The 22,167-nt window shown below is 48.1% G+C and overlaps 1 protein-coding gene across 14 annotated transcripts in view; it reads right to left on the reverse strand.

Moving 5' to 3' along the window:
• Positions 1-539: 539 nt before the first annotated feature.
• The window catches only part of SPATA20 (spermatogenesis associated 20), a 54,052-nt gene continuing 32,424 nt past the window's right edge, over positions 540-22,167 (reverse strand). For 6 of the 14 annotated variants that reach the window (XM_084837969.1, XM_084837978.1, XM_084837971.1 and 3 more), the window contains exons 14-16: positions 17,778-17,977; positions 16,518-16,598; positions 540-820 (exon numbers count right to left, since the gene is read on the reverse strand). In XM_084837969.1, the coding sequence (XP_084694095.1) occupies positions 650-820; positions 16,518-16,598; positions 17,778-17,977 (452 nt within the window). In that variant the 3' untranslated portion in view covers positions 540-649. Of the gene's footprint in view, positions 821-1,144; positions 1,258-7,568; positions 7,784-16,235; positions 16,599-17,777; positions 17,978-22,167 lie in introns of those variants that run through there. The other 8 variants (XM_084837968.1, XM_084837973.1, XM_084837972.1 and 5 more) reach the window with 3 other exon arrangements.

Below are 22,167 nucleotides of genomic sequence, written 5' to 3' on the forward strand. Positions count from 1 at the left end.
AAGGTGTCTACATGGGAATCCCACGTGGTCTCCCCTCCAAGCACTGGCCAGACTCAGGCCTGCTCAGCTTCAGCAAGGTGGCTGCCTCATGTGCTTCAGACCATGCCCTGGGACCATTATACCTGAGTTGGGCAGAAAGTAAAGGGCCTAGCTTAATTTCCTTTGCAAAACCTATAGGCACTGAGGAAGAAGGAAACTGGACCCTTGACTTCGAAGGTCAGGGCGCTTGAGGCATAATTTCTGCAAATGTGAGAATGACCATCTCTCTCAAGGCTGTAGCAAGAATCAAAATTATGCAGAAACCAAGCTCCTGTTAGATTATACCACCTTAGACCAAAAAAAAATCACTTCTCAGGGTCCTGAAAATGGGGCTAAAATTTACACTATGTGTTGGTGGCCAGTCCTCTTAAGGTAACATCATTTATCCCCAGTAGTGAAGAAACTTGAGGACTATGAACATGCACATTCTCAGCATGGGGGATGGGGAAGAAGATGCTATCATAACTGAAACTGGTAGACTGAAGTGGCCACAACCAGGCTATTCTGAAGGCGACTTTATTGTGAGGTCCAAGCGGCGAGTGCTGTCTCATTAAATTTGGGCTCTCTCTTCTCATGTCCACTGAAATGTGATGGCTACCGGGAAGGCAGCTCAGGGCAACAGCATGCGGCAGAGCTCCTGGCTGGAGGTGACAGGCAAGGAGCAGGCAAAGTTTTCACACAGATAAGCAGTGGCTTTTCCATCTTTCTTCTCCAGAGAGGAGAGGAAGCCCAGGTGATGGTACAGGAATCCAGTCATATCCCCATCAGCAAGAATCAGCACCTGAAACGGAGAGAAACAAGGAAGATTGGCTTGGAAATAACAACAGAGTAGAAAAGAACAGAAAATTGCATAACCACACAAATAATAAAATAAATAGGATCACAGGCTAAGATGATAGTTATGACATAACCTGCTCCCTCACAAAGCACCATGGACCTGACTAATATCCACTGAAGTCTCAGAAACCCAGTGTCAGATTAGCTGTGGATTTTTCCCCTCCCATTTTCCCCACTGAATGAAACACAAGTTGCTTCTATGAGCCACCTGGGTTAACTCTCAGAGGCTTTTTTCCGTTGCTCCACTGGCATCTCAAAAATGGCCTACCTTGGCCTCGCCGGCTTCCTTCTTCTGATACAATGAAGATTACAGTGTATCAGTTAGCCTGGGTCACTTCCGTACTAGCGCCCTCTTTAGCACTGCTGAAATCCCACAAACAGCTAGAAGCAGAAGTAAAATGGCAGTACACACAGCACTTAATATAGCATAATATTATCCAACAATGCTAGCATCATTCGATAATGTTTACTCAGAAGTAAGTCCTGTTCAACAAAAGTCCTCTGCAACTTTAATTAGAAGCTTCCTCTTTGTGACTTCTGTTTCTAATTGCTTCCTTTTCACAGTGCCAGCAGCATTACTGATTAATTGTCCCTTAATTAGTAGATACTTATTTTTTAATGTTTATTTACAACATTTATAAACCACTCTACATTTAATGGCTAATTTCTTTTCATTATTTTTTTCATTGTAAAACAGTGCTTTTTCACAATAAAAAAAGAAAAAAATAAGAGAATGTCAGTAATTAAAGCCCACCTCCCCCTGCAGAGAACAGGAATTGACTATCAGACAATCCATTAGTAATGTAACTGATGTGATGTACAGAAAGCAATTAGAGACAACAGGTGCAAGGAGGAAGCTTCTAATTAAAGTCTCAGTAGCCCTGAAAAATCTCAATAGCGCTTTGGCTGCCCACGCTGAACAGGCTGGCACTACAACAGCATTTTAAGTGAAAAATATCACTACAAATCATGTCCGAAAAGAATCAGGAAGACAACACAGAAAACACTGGAATGCAATGGGTTGGCAACAACATATGGAGTCTCCATAAAAAGCATGTGAACAAATATGGTAATTTCAGACTAAATGGCTGGTGTGGAAGCAACCCTGTTGAGAATTATTGGGATGGTGAACCCTGCCTTCTTTGCAGGCATTTCGACTAGATGACTTCCAGATCCTCTATAGGCATTTCTTGGAATAATCAGTATCTTCTTCCTCTTCTGTTCTGTTGTCATCTCAAGAGAGCGTGCCGTGTAATCAATACGAGAGTGTCTAGCAGCATGCTGGGCTGAAAGGGGAGAGGTGGAACATCTTGATTGTAATACAGGAGATCCAACATGTGCCACCTGTCCCCTGCCTAAGGTGGTGGGCGCCTGTCAAGCCCTGACCTAAGGTGACAAACTCAATATATGACATGTAGTTTGAGGAGATTATTATTCAGGATAAGAAACCAGAAATAACAGCCTCTGCAACGAGCCAGTAGCCTGACTGTGTAAACAAGCCCACAGTATTCTCCTGCTTCAACATTCGCTGATGAGAGGTTCTAGACACGAGGAGATCTGCAGGTGTGACTCATTCAATCATGTCTCTATTTGTCCAAGCCCTGCCACTCGTGATCTGGGGCTGTGCGCCGCAAAGCAGTTTGGGGAAGGGAGTCTGTGTTCCCCCCCTCCCATCTGCCTGCCGCCCTCTCCCCTTCAGCCCCATCTGTGCCATCACAGCTAAGCTGTGATCAACAGAATCATGTTGTTGCCACCCCCGCTTGCCCAACAGGCTTCGAACACGCCACTCTAACTGAACTCAAACTGCATTAATCACTTTAACAGCAAGTCCGAATCTTGCAGGCAGGCCGAGGCCCAAGTTCTAGCCAGCACTGCTCCCTTGATGTCAGATTGCTCCCAGATCACATGAGGAACTGAACGTCAAGCTGGCACTGGAAGTTTAACAGCTGATCTCTTGGACTTCCTGCTGGCCCAAGGGGTGAACCTGACACAAACTAGCATCATCTTGCATGCTACAGACACAGAAGGTATGTTCATATGACCCCCCTCATGTGTTCAATGAACGGGGGGGGGGGGATGGCCAGCGGGTCCCTCCCACAGGACTGCAACCAGAGGCCATGCTCCCCAGCGGCTGCACATTCAGCAAGAATGAGACGTGAGCTGTGTGCACCAATCCGGGTTCTCAAACTGGGTGGAGGAACTAATGCTAAACACAGAGCAGGCGTGACCATTCACCAACTGGGTGAAGGGAATTGTATGAAGGACAGAAATACTCTACTGTTGAATGGAGGTGGGACTGGACAAGAAGTCCCCTCTCAGTTCTGCACCAACCCAGCCCCACCTTCAGCCAGCCAGCCAAGAACTGCAAAGCAGGCCGATGGAGAGTGAGACGTGGGCAGACGAGCTGCCACCAGCCAGCCACACCAAGCGCACCAGGCCCCTCCCTCTTTGCCTCCCTCTGGCACAAAAGGAGCTTCCCCCTCCCAACAAGGACCCCAGATGCTTAATTCTCTGTGCTGCAATCTCCAGCTCCAAGCATTTCAGGCCATGGCTGGGCCACTGGTACAAACACACAGGTGCCCAAACCCCATCCACCCCACTACAACTAATAGTGCGATATGGCAGAAACCTTTGAGACAAGTGTTTTAGTGTGGAAGGAGGGCTCCACAGCCCACCCATTACTGTTTAAATAAACAGTGATGTTCTGTCCTTGTCCTGCTCTATTTGTGGCAGCAGCGTGGGGCATGAGTTCAGAGCTCATACTCTGCCTGGCCTTTAGAAGGGAACTGGCCAGCTCCCTTCCTAACATTTGACTAGGGGTGTACAGGTTTTGTTAAATCCGTTCCATCGTCCACTCACTGATGGAGGCAGATTTTTTTTTAGGGATGTAGGAGAATGTCTTGTGATACGTTCCATGGGGTTTTCTTGGCAAGAATACTGGAGTGGGTTGCCATTCCTGGCATATAGAAGGGGAAGAAATGGAAGCAGTGACAGATTTTACTTTCTTGGGCTCCAAGATCACCGCAGACGGTGACTGTAGCCATGAAATTAAAAGACGCTTGCTCCTTGGGAGGAAAGCTATGGCAAACCTAGACAGCATAGTAAGAAGCAGAGACATCACCTTGCCGACAAAGGTCCGTCTAATCAAAGCTATGGTTTTCCCAGTAGTAATGTATGGCTGTGAGAGCTGGACTATAAGGAAGGCTGAGCGCCGAAGAATTGATGCTTTCGAACTGTGGTGCTGGAGAAGACTCTTACGAGTCCCCTGGACTGCAAGGAGGTCAAATCAGTCCATCCTAAAGGAAATCAACCCTGACTGCTCATTGGAAGGACAGATAATGAAGCTGAAGCTCCAATATTTTGGCCACCTAATGCGAAGAGAAAAATCCCTGGAAAAGACCCTGATGCTGGGAAAGACTGAAGGCAAAAGGAGAAGGGGACGACAGAGGATGAGATGGCTAGATAGCATCACGGATGCAATGAATATGAACTTGAGCACGCTCCGGGAGAGAACGCAGGACAGGAAGGCCTGGCGTGCTATGGTCCATGGGGTCACGAAGAGTCGGACACGACTGAACGACTGAACAACAACAACAAAGGAGAATGTCATTCCATTTGTGCTCATGTGCATTAGTGCTAATTAGCACTTGTGCTAATTTGCACGTGTGCATTAGCATACACACACACTCCAAATTTAAAAAACGGTCCACAAGTCTGTGGAATCCACGTGACTTGGAAAAAGGTGGTCTGCTGAGGAATCTGCAGGTCGTATTCACAGAAATGTGATCTCATTTGAATCCAGTACTGATTTCTCCAACATCCCTCTGTTTGACTCCACCTGCTTGCTGACCAAGTGTGTCGTTCACTTTGGCTCTCCAATGGCCCTTGTTGAGCATCCTATCCCTACATGCCTTCCCAGTCTGCTCAACCGTCGCATCTCCCTCCACAGCACTTTTCATTTCTAAATGCCTGTGTGTTTTCCTTCCTCCTACCACATCTTGTCCCTTTAATTATAGGTGCTCTGTAATTGAACTACACCTCACTGCTTCTCTAAATACACTTTCCCTTGTGCAAACCTATCCTCTGCTTGACAGCCTCTCTTCTCGCAGGGGCCTCCTTTTCACTATATGCCCAGTTTCATCGCACCCTGGATAATACCCCACATCCCTCTCCCCCACTCTACTTGTTCGCTTCACAGACATTTTTAATTGGGGCCTTTGGGGTGTTTTCTAGGCCAGATCAAAGCTGCGGTGGCTCCTGCCGCAGAGTCATTGGGTCACCCCTGCTAGAAATGCTCTAATCATGCCTGAGAAATGAACGGCCGCAGCGCTAATTAATTTTTACAATACAGAAATTATTATTAGCTCCCCCGGGTCCTGGGCATTAATGGGAAGTGCACTGGGATGAAACTTGTCAGGAGCGAGGATCATCTACATTTGCTCAAGGTGTAAAACAGGGCAGGGTAGGCTGAAGTCAAAGAGGATGGAAGATACACTAAGTACTTCTGTCATTACAAGACAAAGGGCCTCTTTCTCTGTGTGTCTCTCTGTCTCTCACATACACACACACAAGCTGGTTTATAAGGGAAGAAGGAAGCGAGCAGCAAAGGGGATCACAAGTGGTGGATGCATCACACGGTTACCTCCCATGAGAACAAAGAAGACCGTGCTGCAGTGTGTGAGTGTGTGTGAAAGAGAGAGCGAGAGAGAGCATGCACTCCCATACCCGCTCACTCACACATATGTAATGTATTAAAGGAGCAGAGGGCACTCAACACCACTCAACTACCACCTGGGGTGGTGGTAGGGAAGCTGACCGGTAATTTCTGTGAAGCACCCCCAAACTAGAACTGGAAGTCTTCTGCGCTAGACACTAGCTCCCTGTGTCACTAGGGATGATAGTCAGAGGAGGTCACTACGGACAGTTTCAGCTGGGCCATTCATACCACAGTCCAGTATCCTCCTGGCCTGGGAAGTCAGAGGGCCAATTTGGTGCTACTGGTTGATATACAGCTCCCAGAGCTGCTACCTTCCCTCACTTTGCTCCACTTGTCACTGAGAGAGGTCACCAAACTATTGGCCTTCACCCAGACTTCAGTCTTAACTCTCCAGCCTGCCTGGCTGCCTCTTGTCCAAGGAACCTACTCCTGCCCTTGGGCCTGAACGCCCAACAATTTCTAGATATCCTTGTGTGTCAGATGGACAATAAATAATGAAACCATCTGCAAAATGGAACCTCCCAGAGATTGTGGTAGGTGGCACATCGAGCTCAAGCTGTAGCAAGTGCTTGTTAATGCTTTCCCAGCAAGCACAAAGAGTACAAGTGACAGGAAGCCAGCAAGTACATTCTGGACTTTGTGTGTTTATTGCGCACATGCAGGCACACGCGCACACACATGCGCGCATGTGCACTGACTTGGAGAAACATCCTCAGACACCACCATCACATCACACAGGCCTCACCAACAGAGTCAACCTCTGAGTCATCCACACATACATCTGCCTAGACACAACTAATAATACAAACCCACTTCCCGGTTGGTTACAGCGCATGCCATATAATATGCTACATCTATTCACAGTTAGAGTGTAACACTGTCTGCCCAACCTCTCTTCCATCCCGAAGTCAGCCAGTGCATACATTGCTTCAAGCCACATTTATAAAAAAGTGTTCACCCTATTCCAGCAAGCAGTGGCAGCATAGACCAGAACACCTTCCAGTTTCACCCAATACCTACCCTGCACACACCTTGATTCAGCTTTTGAGTACGGCAAAAATCACAGCTATCATCAGCCAGTCAAGGAGATACCTAATGATATACTACATACACATGCATACTCCCTGTGCCCCAAAGATTTCCTTGATAAGCTTTGCTGCTTTAGTCTGTCCCCAATGGTTTCCCTACCACTCATTCTTTGCTTTCCCACTATTTTTCCCGTCACATCTGCTATCAAGCACCTGCCCCAAGACAACTGTCAGTATCATCCACCCCTTTTGGGGGGTCAAGTCCCCTTGATTCCACCCCCAAAGGATCCTCCTCCCCACTACACAGCCCATCCATTTCACTTGGCTCCACCTAGGCCAGGGCCAGGAGCGTCCCTATAGGCCATCCATTTGGCCCACGCAACCTCCCTGGTGCATTTAGACCAGATAAAAGCATCCCCACCCCTGCCATCTACACCACGTTTTCTTTCTTACTTTATTTTGTCTGTCATTTTCTCTCATTAGCTTTATCTTGAATTCCAGGAGTGATTAATTACCAATTCATGTCCAACCTGAAATTCATTAATTCATTTTTTGCAGCCTCCCCGAGGTCCTCTTGCTCAGGCAGGATAAAGGAAAGCCGGAGCATTAGCACGCAGTGGACAAAGGAGATAATGAAATCCTTCATAATTACCCTTAGGCCATTAGCAGGGCAGGGAATAATAAACCAGAATGCAAACTCCAGCCCAAATCCGTCCACCATCTACCAACGCTGCTCTTTGATTCTGTGCCAGAATGGGATATGACGCTACCTTCCCTTTCCCTCAACGATACTGCTCAGGTTTGTGGTTGTGAGGGACATATCCCATCTAGATGAGGGTGGTGCTGAATTCTGTCCAGCTTCAACATTCACTTTTGAAGGAGCACGTTCAATACAGCTAAACACCTCGCATGCAGAATATTTACATTGTTTCGACACCATTCATCACCTTTTTGTATCCTTGACTTCTGCTGCTTCTCAGTGCCATTTCCCTCCTTTGCCCTCACTGTCCTCAGCCTCATGTGTTGTCACACTGGCATTTAATCCAATCAGCTGTGGTGAGACCTGGGATTTAGTTTATGAGTGTCCATGGGCATCGTCATGTCGGACAGAGCATTGTGGCTTCATTGACTTGGTGGCAGTGAGGGCAAATGAGACCATGGGCTGCAAGGGAAAAGAAGGAAAAGAACACTGACAGCAAGGGCACAACATGAATTTGTTTTGCACAGAGTGTTAAAAATCGCCCAAAACAGGAGGCACATTTCAACAAAAACAAGGTATGCAGTTTTGTGTCAAGACTGGACAGTAAGCAGATGTTGGAGGGGAGCCAGGAACTAGGAGATGTGACATATACTCTGGCCTTGATCCCCCCTCTGACTCCGAGCTGGAGGAAAAATCATCCAGTGAACCAACATCTGTTACCCCAGGACCTTGGTTTTACCAGACTCTCTGGACCCAGAGGGACACTCCCCTCCCAATGCAGTCCTCATTACCCCCATGCTGGATGAGCCAACAGCTGCAGAAGGCCTCTCAGAGGGGATGGGGTTAACAGCAGGTCCAGATCAGCCAGTTTCATAAAGCTCAAGAAGACCTTTGCATGTTGCTGAGACAACTCTTCCTGAGTAAGTTCCAGCCAACATAGATCTGTCCAGGGTCCTCACAGACCCTGCCTGGTCTGACCTTGCCTTGCCATCCTCCATACTTGACTCTAGACTTGACTCTGCATCACCTGACTTGATTCTGCCTTGGCCTTCCAGTAAGTACAACTGCTTCAGATCAGCTCTGCTGAGAACCTCCAGCTGAGCTAGACAGGACAAGACAAACTAAGGAGTCAAGGCTAAAGGATGTAGAGAAATGCACCAGAGACAGGAAGACCTTGTTTCCAGGGCCAGGCCCCAGCCCAAACAGGAAGCCAGTAGTAGTCCTTCCTGTCCAAAAGGGCCCAATGGCCAATCTAAATAGACACGGCCAATCCAGAGAATTACATCACTGTTAGGAAGACACCACATGAAGGAGTTGCACACAGTCAAAGGTTCCAAGTTCTAATTCTGGTGGCTTCTGATATTTTGGCTCAGAAAATTTTAAAGCTGGTACACTTTCCCTCCTGGCTTTGCAAGTCTTCCTGCTTCCTATAATTGCAATAGAAAATGGAGGATGCCCGGCATAATAAAGAAAACTTGAGAAACAGTCCCTCACACCCTCTCTACCCTGCATTCCTTATAGCTATTAGACCAACTGAGACATGTCAACCCAAATGGCTAGAAGGGAGTTTAGGTCCACCATGTAAATCAAAGGTGTGGGGGACTGACCTAGGATGTTTTATCTGAGCTGATACTGTGTAGTCATGCAAACAAATGTTTTGATCACATTTTAGTTTTCACAGATTTTGTATTTTTCTCAAGTTCCGGAAGTGAACAGGTCATCTAGGTCAACATTTCATTCCAAAATGTTTTTGCATGGAATATACAAACCTTGGCCATCTACACTCAGCACACCGAAAGGTAAGAAAACTGCACTCTTAGCTAGCACCTCTGGTGGTCCCATGCGGCGAAATTACGCATTCAGGTTTGTTGCTTCACAGTTTGTGGCTGCTGCTTCTCAGCTGCAAATTAGGGCCGGTTGAGTGCAATTTGCTGTGAAGGGGAGGATGGAAGTTGCAGCGTGGGGAAAGGGCTAAGCATCCACCACTTCACCAGTGGAAATCATGCTCTCCTGGCCCCAATTTACAGAAAAGCAGCAGCAGCTGGGCTTTGAGGAGACTGGGTAGAGGTGTGACATATAGTTCTGTCCTCACACGCTGTCTCAGCGTGGAGAAATAGCTGTCCTTCCAATGCAGGCTCTCCATACATTCTGCGTGAAGTGAAGCTGCCTTCTCTTTCTACCTTAAAAGGGGTTTCATGGTGGTGGTGGTGGTTGTTTACTTCTCTTCACTCCAAGCAGAATGTTTCTCTGTTGTTTTTTGAAGAATTACTGGAATGACCAAATTAATTAGGCTCACCATGGCAGTTTTCGCTACCAGCACCTTCTCCCCACAGTGCAAAGAGGAATGTCAAGTGACATGTTGGTGTTTTCTTTAAAGAAACCTCACTATTTGGCTTGTCTGCACAGCAAGCCCATCTCCAGGGGAAGTGAGTCAGGTCTGTTTCATCACGTACAGGAAGGAAGATCAGTGGGTGGGAAACAGGAGTTGCAAAGAGAAAATGACCTGACGCCAGGTTTTGTGCAGCCATGGTGCCATTTAGGAGGATGGCCTCTTCCTAGGCTAGGCAAGCACTGCCACCGCATCGCTGCCCCTTTTGTGCGATTTACCTTGCCTCAGGTTATACATCTACCCGTCTTGTCTACAAGCAAATTGCCACTGCCTGGGCTTCACTAGTATGCACTTAACCACCCAGCCCACAGTGGAGAATGCCTAACAGTAAGCTCTCTAGCATCCCCCAAGTACTCTCAGACCAGCTCCTCTGTCCCCCCAATTGCTGACCTTGATTTCTGACATGCTCTGGCATTGCTCCTGAAGTCCATCACACTTCCAACATCTTTGTTTCTCTATTTATTTCTGTTTTTCATGTGTGAATACATTAAAATTCAGGCCAAGATGGCTACATGGGTATTTAGCAACATACAATGCCTGAAATAATACAATCGTTGACTGACACCCAGCTGGTGTCCTGTGTCCTTTGCTTACTGAATTTCCACAACATGAAATCAGCACTGAAGAGGCCAGGTGAGGGGCTGAGTTTGTGATGTGCGAAAATATCCTGGGATTCCATTCTGATCCCAGCCTTTGCCCAGATTAGTTAGAACTAGTTTGCTCTTCCCCTGAAGGAATCCGTGGCCTGGTTCTAGCGTTCCTTGTGCTGTTACTAGGGTGGATCCCAAAGCTGGCTATTCTTCATCAAGATACTACAAGAAGTGGGGAATGAGGTGTTCTCAGTGTCTGGGCTTTTTTTTTCTTTGCTGGTAATAATTACTGAATTATTGGAGCCAATCTGGCCACTTGCAAGGAGTAAGGGGGACAGCCAAAAGCAGAGTCTGATGAGGAGCATTCTATTTGGTCCCACTGAGAGAATGATGTGCTTGCAGGGTGTCAAGAGATAGTGGATTCAGGCCTGTCACCAGCCTGCTGATTCCAAGACATCTGGGGTGCACTGGGGTATACTGATTCCAAGACCTATACTGGCCCCATGCTCTTGCATGACAAAGGCAAGTCAAATGGCAATCACCGCTGCACCATGTAAAACCCAATTGTCCCTTTAACACAGGGATGTTGAACCTCTTTCAGCCCAAGGCAAATGCTCTCAGGGGCCGCATTCCAGTGGTGGGTGGGGCCAGAGGCAAAAGGGGCGGGCCAAAACGCCCAGCATATTGTAGCTTAATGCTCTTACTGCCAGTCACTAAGCTTTAGAAGAGGCATTTCAACCTCTTAGAGTGGGAAAAGAGCTGCACAAAAGCTGGGGAAACACAAAACCATCAGTGGCCAAGAGGAAAGGGGATGTGACCATCTGTGGAGCCCCGGAGAGCTGAAATCTAGCTGCTGTAATGGCATGGATCTATGGGGCACTTCTTCAGCGCACATATAAGTGATAGGAGTGACTTAGGAACTTAAGAAGCTGCCTTATAAGGAGTCAGACCCTTGGTCCATCTAGCCCAGTACTGTTAATACTGAACTCTCCAGGGTTTCAGGCAGGAGCTCTTCCAGCCCTACCTGGAGAAGCCAGGGATCGAACCTGGGACCTTCTGCATGCAAAGCAGGGGCTCCGCCACTGAACTGTAGTCCCTTTGGTCCACAGTCCAAGCTCCCGAGCTCAGTGTGGTCACATACCATGCGTAACCTTGCAACTGATACAGAAACGTTGCGATCCTATATGTCGTTATGGATACCAGTAGCAGCACGAACTGCCAACTGAAATTTCCACTTTATTTTCCTGTTTCTGAGGGAAGGGACCAACCCATTCTTGTCGGTCACTTTTGGCAGACCCTTGGCCTGGGATTTATTTCATTGCCAAGCTGTTGCCACTGCTCCTCCAAATGGCCAGCAGGTGGTGGCAACATGTCGCTGATGCATTCCGCCAAAGAAGGAGGAAGAATGATGCTGGCAGTGTAGAGTTGTGGGTCTTTAAAAAGGCACAGGCACGTTCTTTTCACTGTTCATTTTATGGAAGACAAATAAGGAAAGAGTTGCAGGCATCTACCCATCACTGCCTCCCTGTCCCATAGCCCCAAATTCCTAACCAGTCGAGGTCTCTACAGTGAATATCTTCTTTTCCCTTTTTTGACAGACACAGCTTTTCTTCCCAAGCTCTTTGCTGCAGTTAAGAGGAAATTGAATTAAACTGTGAGAATGGAATTTAATTTCCATGCTGTTAGATTTGATCATGTTCCCTTCTCCAGGCTTCTTCCACTAATTCATCTGGGGGGCCCTCCCCAGAATGTGTATAGGTTGCGGAGCACAAAAAGCTGATACAGCTGTTGGGAACGGAGTAATTTATTAACGCCAGCACCGGCAGACGTGGCTCCCTGCTGCCAACACGGCGCTTTCAACAGTTGCAAAGTGGGTCACTGCCTTTAATCCTGCTATGAGAAAGCAGAGGGAGAGATGGAGACAGAGACAGAGGTGGAGAACTGCAAGAGATGCAGGTAACAGGCAGCGGCGAATGGCTCTGAGTACAGGACAGGGCACTGCAGGAGCAAGTCCGGAAGATGTCAGATGAATACCCCTTCACCCAACAGATTTGGCTTGCAGGCCAAATCTTCACCACAAGAGCTGCTGCTGCAGCCCCCGCTTTCCTTCCAGCTGGACAGCCCTGCATGCCTATTACAGTGGAGCACTCTTAGGGCCTAACTACACACAATGTCAGTGGAGTTGCTTGCCATCATGTTGCCAGTTTTTCTTTATTTAAATGGGGGCGGGGGAGGAACTTTATCAGGACCACAGCTTGTGGGGAGGGGAGGCTTAGCCCGTCTCTTCCCCATAGCAATCACAGCAAAAATCCCCTACACACACACACACACACACACACACACTGCAGTTATGCTCAGAAGAAAAGCCATTGTGAGACAACTACTGTTGCATGTAGGTAGGTCCTAATTTCTCTCTCTCTCTCTCTCTCTCACACACACACACACGTATCCTGCTCTTCCTCTACAATGCTCAAGGAACATACATGTGGCTTATCCCACTTTATCCTCACACCAACCTCATGAGGCAGATTATGCAGAGAGCAGGTGCAGCTGGCCCAAGGAGTAGCCAGGCCAAGTCCTCTGAAAGGAACTGATCTGGCCTGTCTACATTAGTAATGAGGCTTGAGGTCAAAGGGAGAGCCACTGTGAAGGCCAACTGCTCAGCAACTACAGACACATCGTAAGATCTGTTTGCCATAAAGCAGTTCAAGAGTCATAGTCCCTTCCTCACATTTTGAGAAACACATGCAAGGAAGCACCAAGGAAAGAAGCAAAAGTATATAACTGTGTAAGGATATCAGAATACTGTATACTGCTCCACATGGAGACTAGGAACAAGAGTTCCTGACACGTGTGCTTTGCTACACATCTCCAATGCCATCCACAGATTATTTTGACTGATTTATCATTACCCAAGCAGGCAGGGACACAAGCTCCTATAGCTTGCTTGTGGCCCCCTGGCCCTTTGGCTATTTATTGCCACTTTCAGAGAGGCTCTAGGTCCAGATGCACACAACCACCAGCCTCCCCTCTCATTCTCCCTCCCCATTTCATTCAACTTGACACATTCTCCAATAAGCAAGCTGTCGGTCACAAGGTGCGTGGATGCAGCCCAGAAAATAGGGACAGCCAGCTGCCACACTGTGAGCCACTTTCAGGTGCCATACTCTGACAACCCCTCCCTCTCCGGCACCATGGCTGCCCCAAATCCCACCTCAGGCAGAGAAGCAAGGAACTGCAGCCACTCCCTTCCCATACCACATCTGGGGCAGGTAACACCCTCTTTACCAGCAAGTGCTGGGGATACTGACAGCAACATCCCTAAGCCAGCAAGAGTGGAACTAGAGGGGATAAAATGGGAGAGCCCACAGGAACGCTGCTCACCACTAGAGGGAAGAAACAAAACTCAAGGACCCTAAACTGAAGGAACACCTGAGTTCTAGGGCAGGGGCAGGCAACTTGTGGCCCTCCAGATGTTTTGGCCTATAATTCCCACTAGCCCTAGCCAGCCTTGCCAATCGTGAAGGAACATGGGAGTTATAGGGCCAAGCCATCTGGAGGGCTACAAGTTGCCCACTCTTGCTCTGGGAGCTGGCTTAACATTTTAACAGGAGGCAGGAAAACCTTCCACAGTTAGCAGGAAAACAGCCAAGCAATACTGGAAAACTGGTAGTCACAGGCCTATAGAAGTCACCAGAATGTCTCCAGGAAGATTCATAAACATAAGAATCCAAAATATGACAATTCACGAGGTGGCAATTCCACATGTAGTATTAGAAAAGCAGGACATGTAAATGGTTCCAGTCAGTAGTATACAGGTTGGTGACAGTCCACTTACAGCATCTGGCTTGCTTACATCAGGAGAGCTGGGCCCTACTCTTGCTGCAGGCCCAAAAGCTCCATGAGTGGCCAAACGTCCAAGCCTTAGAAACCCCACCCTAAACTCCTCATATATATGTGCCAGTCACAAGATATGCTTGGTGGGTGCAATGTCTAGGCCCCCAAGCTGTAATTTCTCTATCCACTTCACCACCTCAGCCACCTCTAACCCTCTGCAATATGTAGGGATGCCTGCTACTCTGCTAAAAAATATGGCTCTGATCTTGAGAATGAATGTATGGCTTCAGAATCACAGTAGACAAAGATTTCCAAAAAATCTGAAGACTCCTATGACACCAAGGAGCATGACATCTGTGTTCAGATCTGTGCCTTTCCATACTTATACAGAATCTAGTACAAGATGTGGCTCTTGGAGATGCCCAACAACTCAAATCTCTCCTTTTCAGGGATTTCCATTTCTCTCCCCACCCCACCCCACCCCACCCGCACCACCTCCACCACCTGAAACAGCTCATCCCTTACTACGTCCTTTTCCCGCTAACCACACATCACTGGCAAAAGAAAATGAATGATGAGAAACTCCAGCTAATGCATCCAAAACAAATCAGACAATATACAGAATATACAGAGTAGAGTTTTCTTCAAGCAGAACTTGGACCTTTTTTTAAGCAGGGGGTGGCACAGAAGAAATCAACTCACTGCCAAACATGAAGCATGAAGAGACAAACTTCTCTTTTCCTGGGGCATACGAACTGGGGTTAGAACAAACAGCCTATGCAATATAAGACCCTGGCCTAATGCATTTAAACCACAATTCTCATCCATCCTCTCTCCAGAGAAGCGAAATAAACTCTGCAATCAACATTTTCCCTGCTGGCATTCAGACCGTTCACTGTGTTAAGAAAACAGAGCTTTTCCACATGGAATCTGTGTCAGCTTTATGAACCCAGATGCATGGGCAATCCAAGGGTGACAGCTGGGCAAGGGACATGCTATTGCAATGAGTGCTTCCCCCTGGGGGGGTGGGGGGAGTGCAGAGAGCCTTGTGTGGAAGGAGACTGTGCTCCAGAACAGCAACTCCTGGAACAATCCATTTCCCAGGAAGGGGGTCCAAAGACAAAAAAATGCTGCTGTTGCCTTTGCTAGATGCACAGCCCCACCCACAGGGATGCGGCAGCCTTCACCCTGGAAAAAAAGCAGGGGAACAAGCCAGAAGGGAGAGTCTGGAAGGGGAATGTCTTCCACAAAAGGGAGGACAGCCACGCTGTCAGGAAGGGCTCTTCACCTCCTACACGGGTCTGCAGGAGGAACACAGGCAAGCATCTGGGCCAAGAACCAATCTCAGGGTCAGACTACACAATACATTAATTGTGCAGCATACAGCCAAGGATAATCTTTTTTTAAACTCTAGAGTAAGTGTGTGTGGCCCTGATTCAGACTGGAACCACCATGCACTGGGAGAGTAGGATTAAACTCCCCCGCCCCGCCGCTACCATTACCACCATTTTTCCTGTAATCCTCCCTGCCTGTGAGTTGGCTAAAAAAAAAGTATCCAATGAAGTCAGTGGAGGCTTCACACACACACACACACACACACACACTTTTTTTAACACACACACACACACCCCATGGGGAGGGGGATTTCAGGGGGAAAAGGGAGGAGGTTTAATCCTCCCCTCCTGGCATGCAGTGATCCTGATCCGAATCAGGGCCATGCACACTTACTCTAAGGTTAAAAAAAAAGATTATCCTCAGCTACACATTACACAATTAACGTAATGTGTGGTTTGATCCTCATCGCTGTTGATTACTCCTCTAGTCTTCAGCCTAGGGAGCTAGACCTTTTAAGGACTCTTTCGAGGACTAGTCAACAATAACAGTAATCCATCAATATAAAAATAAGGTTTTAAAAAAGGAAAGGAAACGCAGGCAGCACCTCCTAGCATTGCTAGTATGGATCACACCTGACCTCTTGATCCCTGGGGTCTCCAGCCCACCTCCAGCTCTTGTTTTGTCCCGGAATTCCTGCTCTCGTTGTTCGACTGACTCCCCGAAGGCTGTCCATTTGGAAATGACCCTTGAACAACAGCCAGCATGTTGATGATCTCCTGCTTCCTCTGGCCAGTCCTCTTGGGTCACTTGCATTTGCTACTATTGACCTTGCCTTGCCTTTCTCTAACCATCAATCGATTTTCTCATCCGACCTGACCAGGACACTTGTGCTGCCTGCTGCTTGAAGAGCCTGGTCCTTCTGGAACCACCCTTTAGACTCAACTTTGTGAAGGTTACCTACTCCCCAGCCCCCAACATCCTGCAAAGGAAAATGCCCAGAAGAATCGGATGAGGGAGAAGCTGTCTGGTCGTGTATGGTTCTTACCTTGTTAGGTGTGTAAGTAGAATAATAACAACGCAGCAGCTCTCTGGTGTCTTCTCCTGTAGGGTCACCACAGATAACAACCTGCCCAGAGAATAAAACAGAAGGAGGGTGTGCTTTGAGTCTTCCCTGAAGAGCAAAACACATCCAGAAAAACCTTCAGCGGAGACAGATTGGCAAAACACAACTATCTTGGGCTCTTACGGAGCGGAGAAACATTCAGGTCACATTTTCCTTGGACACATGAAAGAGGACTCTGTACAGGCACAAAGAGCCTGTGCTATTTCTGGGCTGAACATGCTGAACGTCTCAACTGATGGAACCAGATCTATGAGGGATCCAACCTACACTTATTAGGAAAAGCCGTATCTTCCCTTCCCCTTCATGCTAGGCTCACTATAGTACCAAAAACACTACATCATCCTTCTGCAGCCACAAACCAGAGGCAGCCTTCTCCTCTGCCTTACAGATGGCCTACAGCCTTCTTGCCCCAAGACTATCCGCCTTCCAACCAATCTGTAGGTTAGGATCATCCAAAGTGTGCAGGCAAATTCAAGAACTTGAATGCTAATTCTGGAACTTTTTTAGCAGCTCGAGAAGGAATGGGATTGTGTTCTAGGTCAAGGGTGTCGAACCTCTTTCAACCCAGGGGGGCCAAATTCAATTTCAGAGAAGCTCTCAGGGGCAGTATTCCAGTGGTGGGTGGGGCCAAAGGGGCAGAGCCAAAATACCGACATATTTTGGCTTAAAGCTCTTACTGCCAGTAACAAAGCCTTTAGGGAAACGTTTCAACCTTTTAGAATGCAGAGGTGGGGGGCTGGGTTGCAAAACCTGGGAAACCCACCAAATGATTGGCCGTGGGGCGAAAGGGAGTTGGTCATGTGCAGAGACCTCAAGGGCTTGTTTGGGACCCCTGGAAGGCCAGATTTGGCCTACAGGCCTGAGGCTCTGCACCTTTGCCCTAGGGTGACAGAAGCAGAGAATGAGAGGGACCAAAGCATACTACGCCAAAGGCGCCAATAGGATGGCAAAAACAATTTAAGATAGTAAAGCAAATCAATAAGAAAGATGGGGAGCAGGCTCTGAGAACACAGGAAACTGCTTAACAACCATCTAACCTAACAATCCTCCAGATGGGAGTTCCCATCTTTCCCCCTAGTCTTGTTTTAACATTCTAAGCGTCAGCATTTCATGCACAGTGCTATGGGTTCTGTCTCCCTCAATGCTCTGCATGAAGGAAGAACACTAAACCCACAACAATACCTGTTTGAGAGTCAGGTGGAAGGCTGCAGTGGCTCGGGCCATCTCTGGGAGGACCACAGGAATCTTCAGCAGCCTCTCTGAGAAGGCAGCCAAGATCTGCCCAGCCTTCTTCACCCATTCCTTGTGCCCGGTGTAGCTGGCTGCCCGGAGCAAGTTAGTGACAGCAACAGAGTTGGGGCTGGGCTCTGCACCATCTTGATCTAAAAGTGGGGAAAACAAGAGTCAGTCAGTGTCCTGTTCTGTGGTCCCTTGAGGCTCGCAGGTGATACCCACAGCATCTGATGGCAGTCAGAACAAGGCAAGAAGAAAATAGGGCCTTGGACAGCTCCAAGTGGGTCCTGCTGGCTAGAACTATCTCCTACTAGGTCAACAGGAGATTGTTGTCTCAGCAGGGGAGCTAAAGCCAAGGGAAGCCTTATGTAGGCTGACAAGTCCTGGAGGAGTTGACTGGGCTGTTAAAGGACCCTCCCTGATTTTGTTGCCTGGCACTTCTGTGAAACTAGAGAGATAGAGGATGAGTGTTCAGCAGAACCTCCAAATCAGAGGACAATAGCTGGGCCAGGACAGCCCTGAATAAGGCACTGACTGTCCTACCCCCAAGGAAGTAGCCTGTGTCCCATCCTTATCAGATCCTCTGCTGCACACTGGAAGGTCCAAGGGCTGGGGGTCAATGACAGTAAATCAGCTACTGTGAGAGCATAGCTTTCCCCCAGCAAATTCACACACCATGAAGAGCAAGGATCACCTGACTGTCTGTGGCCAATGGCTTTTTAGCTAAAAGCTCTGAAACCTCTCAACTACTTCACACCCCATAAATTGTCTTTCAAAAACTCATGGTGCCTTATTAATAATAAGGCTGCAATCCAACGCACAGGTATTGGGTGTGAGTCCCACTAAACTCAGTGGAGCTTATGTCTGAGTAAACATGAAGAGGACAGGAGTCTTACATCATAGCCCAAGTTAAAAAGTTGCTTTTGGACCTTAGAATTCATACTGTACCCTCTTCCATGTCTCTCTTCACTATCAGCCAGTTGTTCCCAAGCTGCCCACCCAACCTCTCTGTGACAACAGAGCAGCTAAGCCAAGAGCCAGAGAGGCTCTGATCCTCACTGCCACATATACGTACACCAGCCTACTGCAAATCACATCATTCTACTCAGTGCTGAACACTGACAGCCTGTAAACTGTGAACATGCTAACATAACATAAAAGCATCACGGTGTGACAAATGTACAAGTAAAGGCAAGCATGCTGAAGAAACAGGCCTGTCTGCCTCCTCATAGTGTGTGTCAGTCTGCTTCAGCCTGAAAGATGCTTGCCTGATTCATGTCTATGCATGTCTATGCAGCCAACCCATGTACCAGGCTCAATAAATCTCAGTGCTTGTATCTGTCAAGGCTGGAAACTGGAGCATGAGCTGGGGATGTGGACTGAGCAGACATCTCCCTTAGGCCAGATACCACGCATTAGTCTCAGGAGATGGCCCATGTAACGATACCAAGTGCAGAAACTTTTTTTTTTGAGACCGTGGAAACACTGTGGAAGGGCCCATCAGCATTTCCATATTGGAAGGGAATTAATGTGACCTGCATTACTTATACAGACCTTTCCATGGGCAAGGGATCACCAACTCTGTCGGGCCCGTGGGCACATCTGGGTAACTGACAAACTGTCCTGGGCATCATCACAAAATTGCTGCCATGGGAGACATGGCTAGTCACAAAGGACAAGTAACCTGCCCCAAAGACTGAGTACTAAGAAGTGGGGCATGAGCGCCAACACACAAAACCACTCCTTTGAGCCCATGATTTTCTGCAGGAACAGAAACATATTTCACAGAAGGAAAGGCTTTCTCTCTCTCCCTCCCCTTGTCCCCACTGGCAGCCAACTCATCCCCTGCCCCAATGTTTTTTTCTCTCACACCCCAGAGCACCACCCTGTTCTCTCTCTCTCTCTCTCTCACACACACACACACACTCACACACTTCTCCTCACTGCAAGCACATGAAAAACCACACCCCCTGCAAAATCCCACCCCCTCTGGATCACTCCCTGCCCCCTTTTTCTTACACATATGCAACCCCCATCCATTCAGACATACAAGCACACAACCCTCCCTAACCCCTAAGGCTGCCTCAGCTGGCTCCCTACTGCTCTTCCTAGCCCCCTTTTCCCTAGCTTCCCTGATCCCTTGGATAGCTTACCGATGCTCTCCCTAGCCTCTCCCATGCTCTCTTGAGCTCCCACCCCCAGCTTATTGGATGGCAATAACATGAGGTCCCCTTTGCTTTCCCCCCATCTTTTTCTTGGTGGCTGGATGTGCTGCAGAGGAAAGCATCAGCCAGCAGCTGCCCGCCCTCATCCTTTCCTACGAATGTCTCTAAGACCCCGTGCAGCCCAGAGGCATTCATGGGAAATGAAGATGGCAGCAGCTGCAGGCCCTCACTTTTGCTTAGAAGCAAAGCGCACCTCAGCAGGTGCAAAGGACATTATCTGGGGGCACCACGCTGCCTATCCCTGGGAGGAGTAAGCCAGAGCCAGTCTACCAAGGGGTTGATCAGAAAAAGCATGCTGCATGACATGCAATGGGGTCCACCCATCGTCATCATCCATCAACGACGATATGCTTTGCTCCCTCTCCAAGCACAGGGGGGATTCACACAACTTCTTTCCAACTGAAGCTTGTCCATTAGCTCAGGGCAGGTTGCCATGCACCTATTTCACTTATACTTGACTTAACACCTATTCCACTCCCAGATCAACCAAAGAACAAGATTGCCAAGTTTGGGTCATCCCACAACCTGACCAGATATCAAATGATTAAAAAAATTAAGAAGATCAGCAACTGCACAGAGATCTGCCACAACGTAGCCGTAAAAACAACCTTGCAGTGGAAAGAGCAATTAACCTTCATAGGGAAAATACATTTCCCCCCACCCACCACTGTGAAATCAGGGAGAAAAACATTCAGAACATCTTTTTTACAGGGACCTCTGGGTTTAACAATTGTGCAACTGCAGAAAAATGCAAAACGTGTGATAGCCATTGCAGGATTCAAGAAATACCAACTCTTCCACCCCCCTGCCCAGTGCCTATGGCTGCAGAATACCAACCAGAAGGACCTGGCAATTGCTGCTAGCTAAGGGGAAAGGGTAGACACTTGGACCCAATGGATGGCTCAAGTCCCCAGGACTCTGAATAGCTGTTACTTCTAGACTGATGGAGCAGCAGCTTGTGAACTTCTCTTTCCCTTCTAACTCACCGCCCTCCCTTTTATCCACCACCCAGCAGCAGCAGTGTATCTGCCAATCCACTTCTTACACCAGTGCTCTTTGCCACTGCATCAGACCTGTTGTGAACACAGAAATTCAAAGTAAAACAGATTCAGAAGCCAGAGAGCAACATGCTGAATAGCATGGATGCAGAGGCGCTCCAATTTGTGTAATATAACATGTAAAGGTTGCAGAACTGGGGCTCCTACCCCAGAACGGCATTTCCCTGTTGCAGAACTCAACATGTTTTAGTATGGGACTATAGGTGATGCTCGGATTGGCTTGGGAAATGAATGGGCCTGTTTCCCCAAAAATCAAAAACAAGGCAGTCTGTTTCCTGAGCCAATCCAAGGGTTCAGGGGAGGGGGGCCTCACCAAATGAAGAACCATCCCTCCATCCCATACCCTCAGCCCCCCAAACACCCTCCCCTTTACTTACTTCAGGGGTGTTTGAAACTCTTTCAGAACTCTACAGCCAAATTCTGCTCAGAAGCTCTCAGGGGCTGCATTCTGCTGGTGGGCGGGACCAAAAATGCCAGCCTATTTTAGCTTAAAGTTCTTACTGGCAGTAACTAAGCTTCAGGCGAAGCATTTCAACCACTAAGAATAGGGGCAGGGAGGGGGATCTGGAGAACCAGCAACTGATTCGTGGATGAGGAAAAGGGGGTGGGCCAGGGCAAAGGAACGTGGCCTTCTAAGGAACACCAGTAGGGCCGAATTTGGCCCATAGGCCTGAAGTTCTGTATGCCTGACTTGGCTACAAGCACAGGGAGGCAGCAACAGCAATGGTGGCAAGGGGAGAAGGGGGGGATTTTCCCTTCCTTCCCTCCCTCCCTCTGAAAGAGCAGTGGTGTTTGAGATTTGTAGATTGCTCAGGAGCCAAGGAAAAACCTTCCTTCTTCCCCCTCACCAATGCTGCTATTGCTGTTATCTCTACGCTTGAGGCTAAGTAAAGGGAAGGGTGGTGCTTTAGAGGCTGGCAGAATATGGGGGGGGGGGATTGGGAAGCTAGGAAGCCTTCTATGGCCCAGATATTGATCCAAGCCAGACAAGGGTCTGAGGTTCTTGAAAGCTCACCTCTACTTTGAGGCGGGCTTTTAGGAATCCCAAGAGTTTGC

Source organism: Heloderma suspectum, chromosome 2, assembly GCF_057233095.1.
Source record: "Heloderma suspectum isolate Gila_16-S chromosome 2, 16-S_ref, whole genome shotgun sequence".
Taxonomy (NCBI): Eukaryota; Metazoa; Chordata; class Lepidosauria; order Squamata; family Helodermatidae; genus Heloderma; species Heloderma suspectum.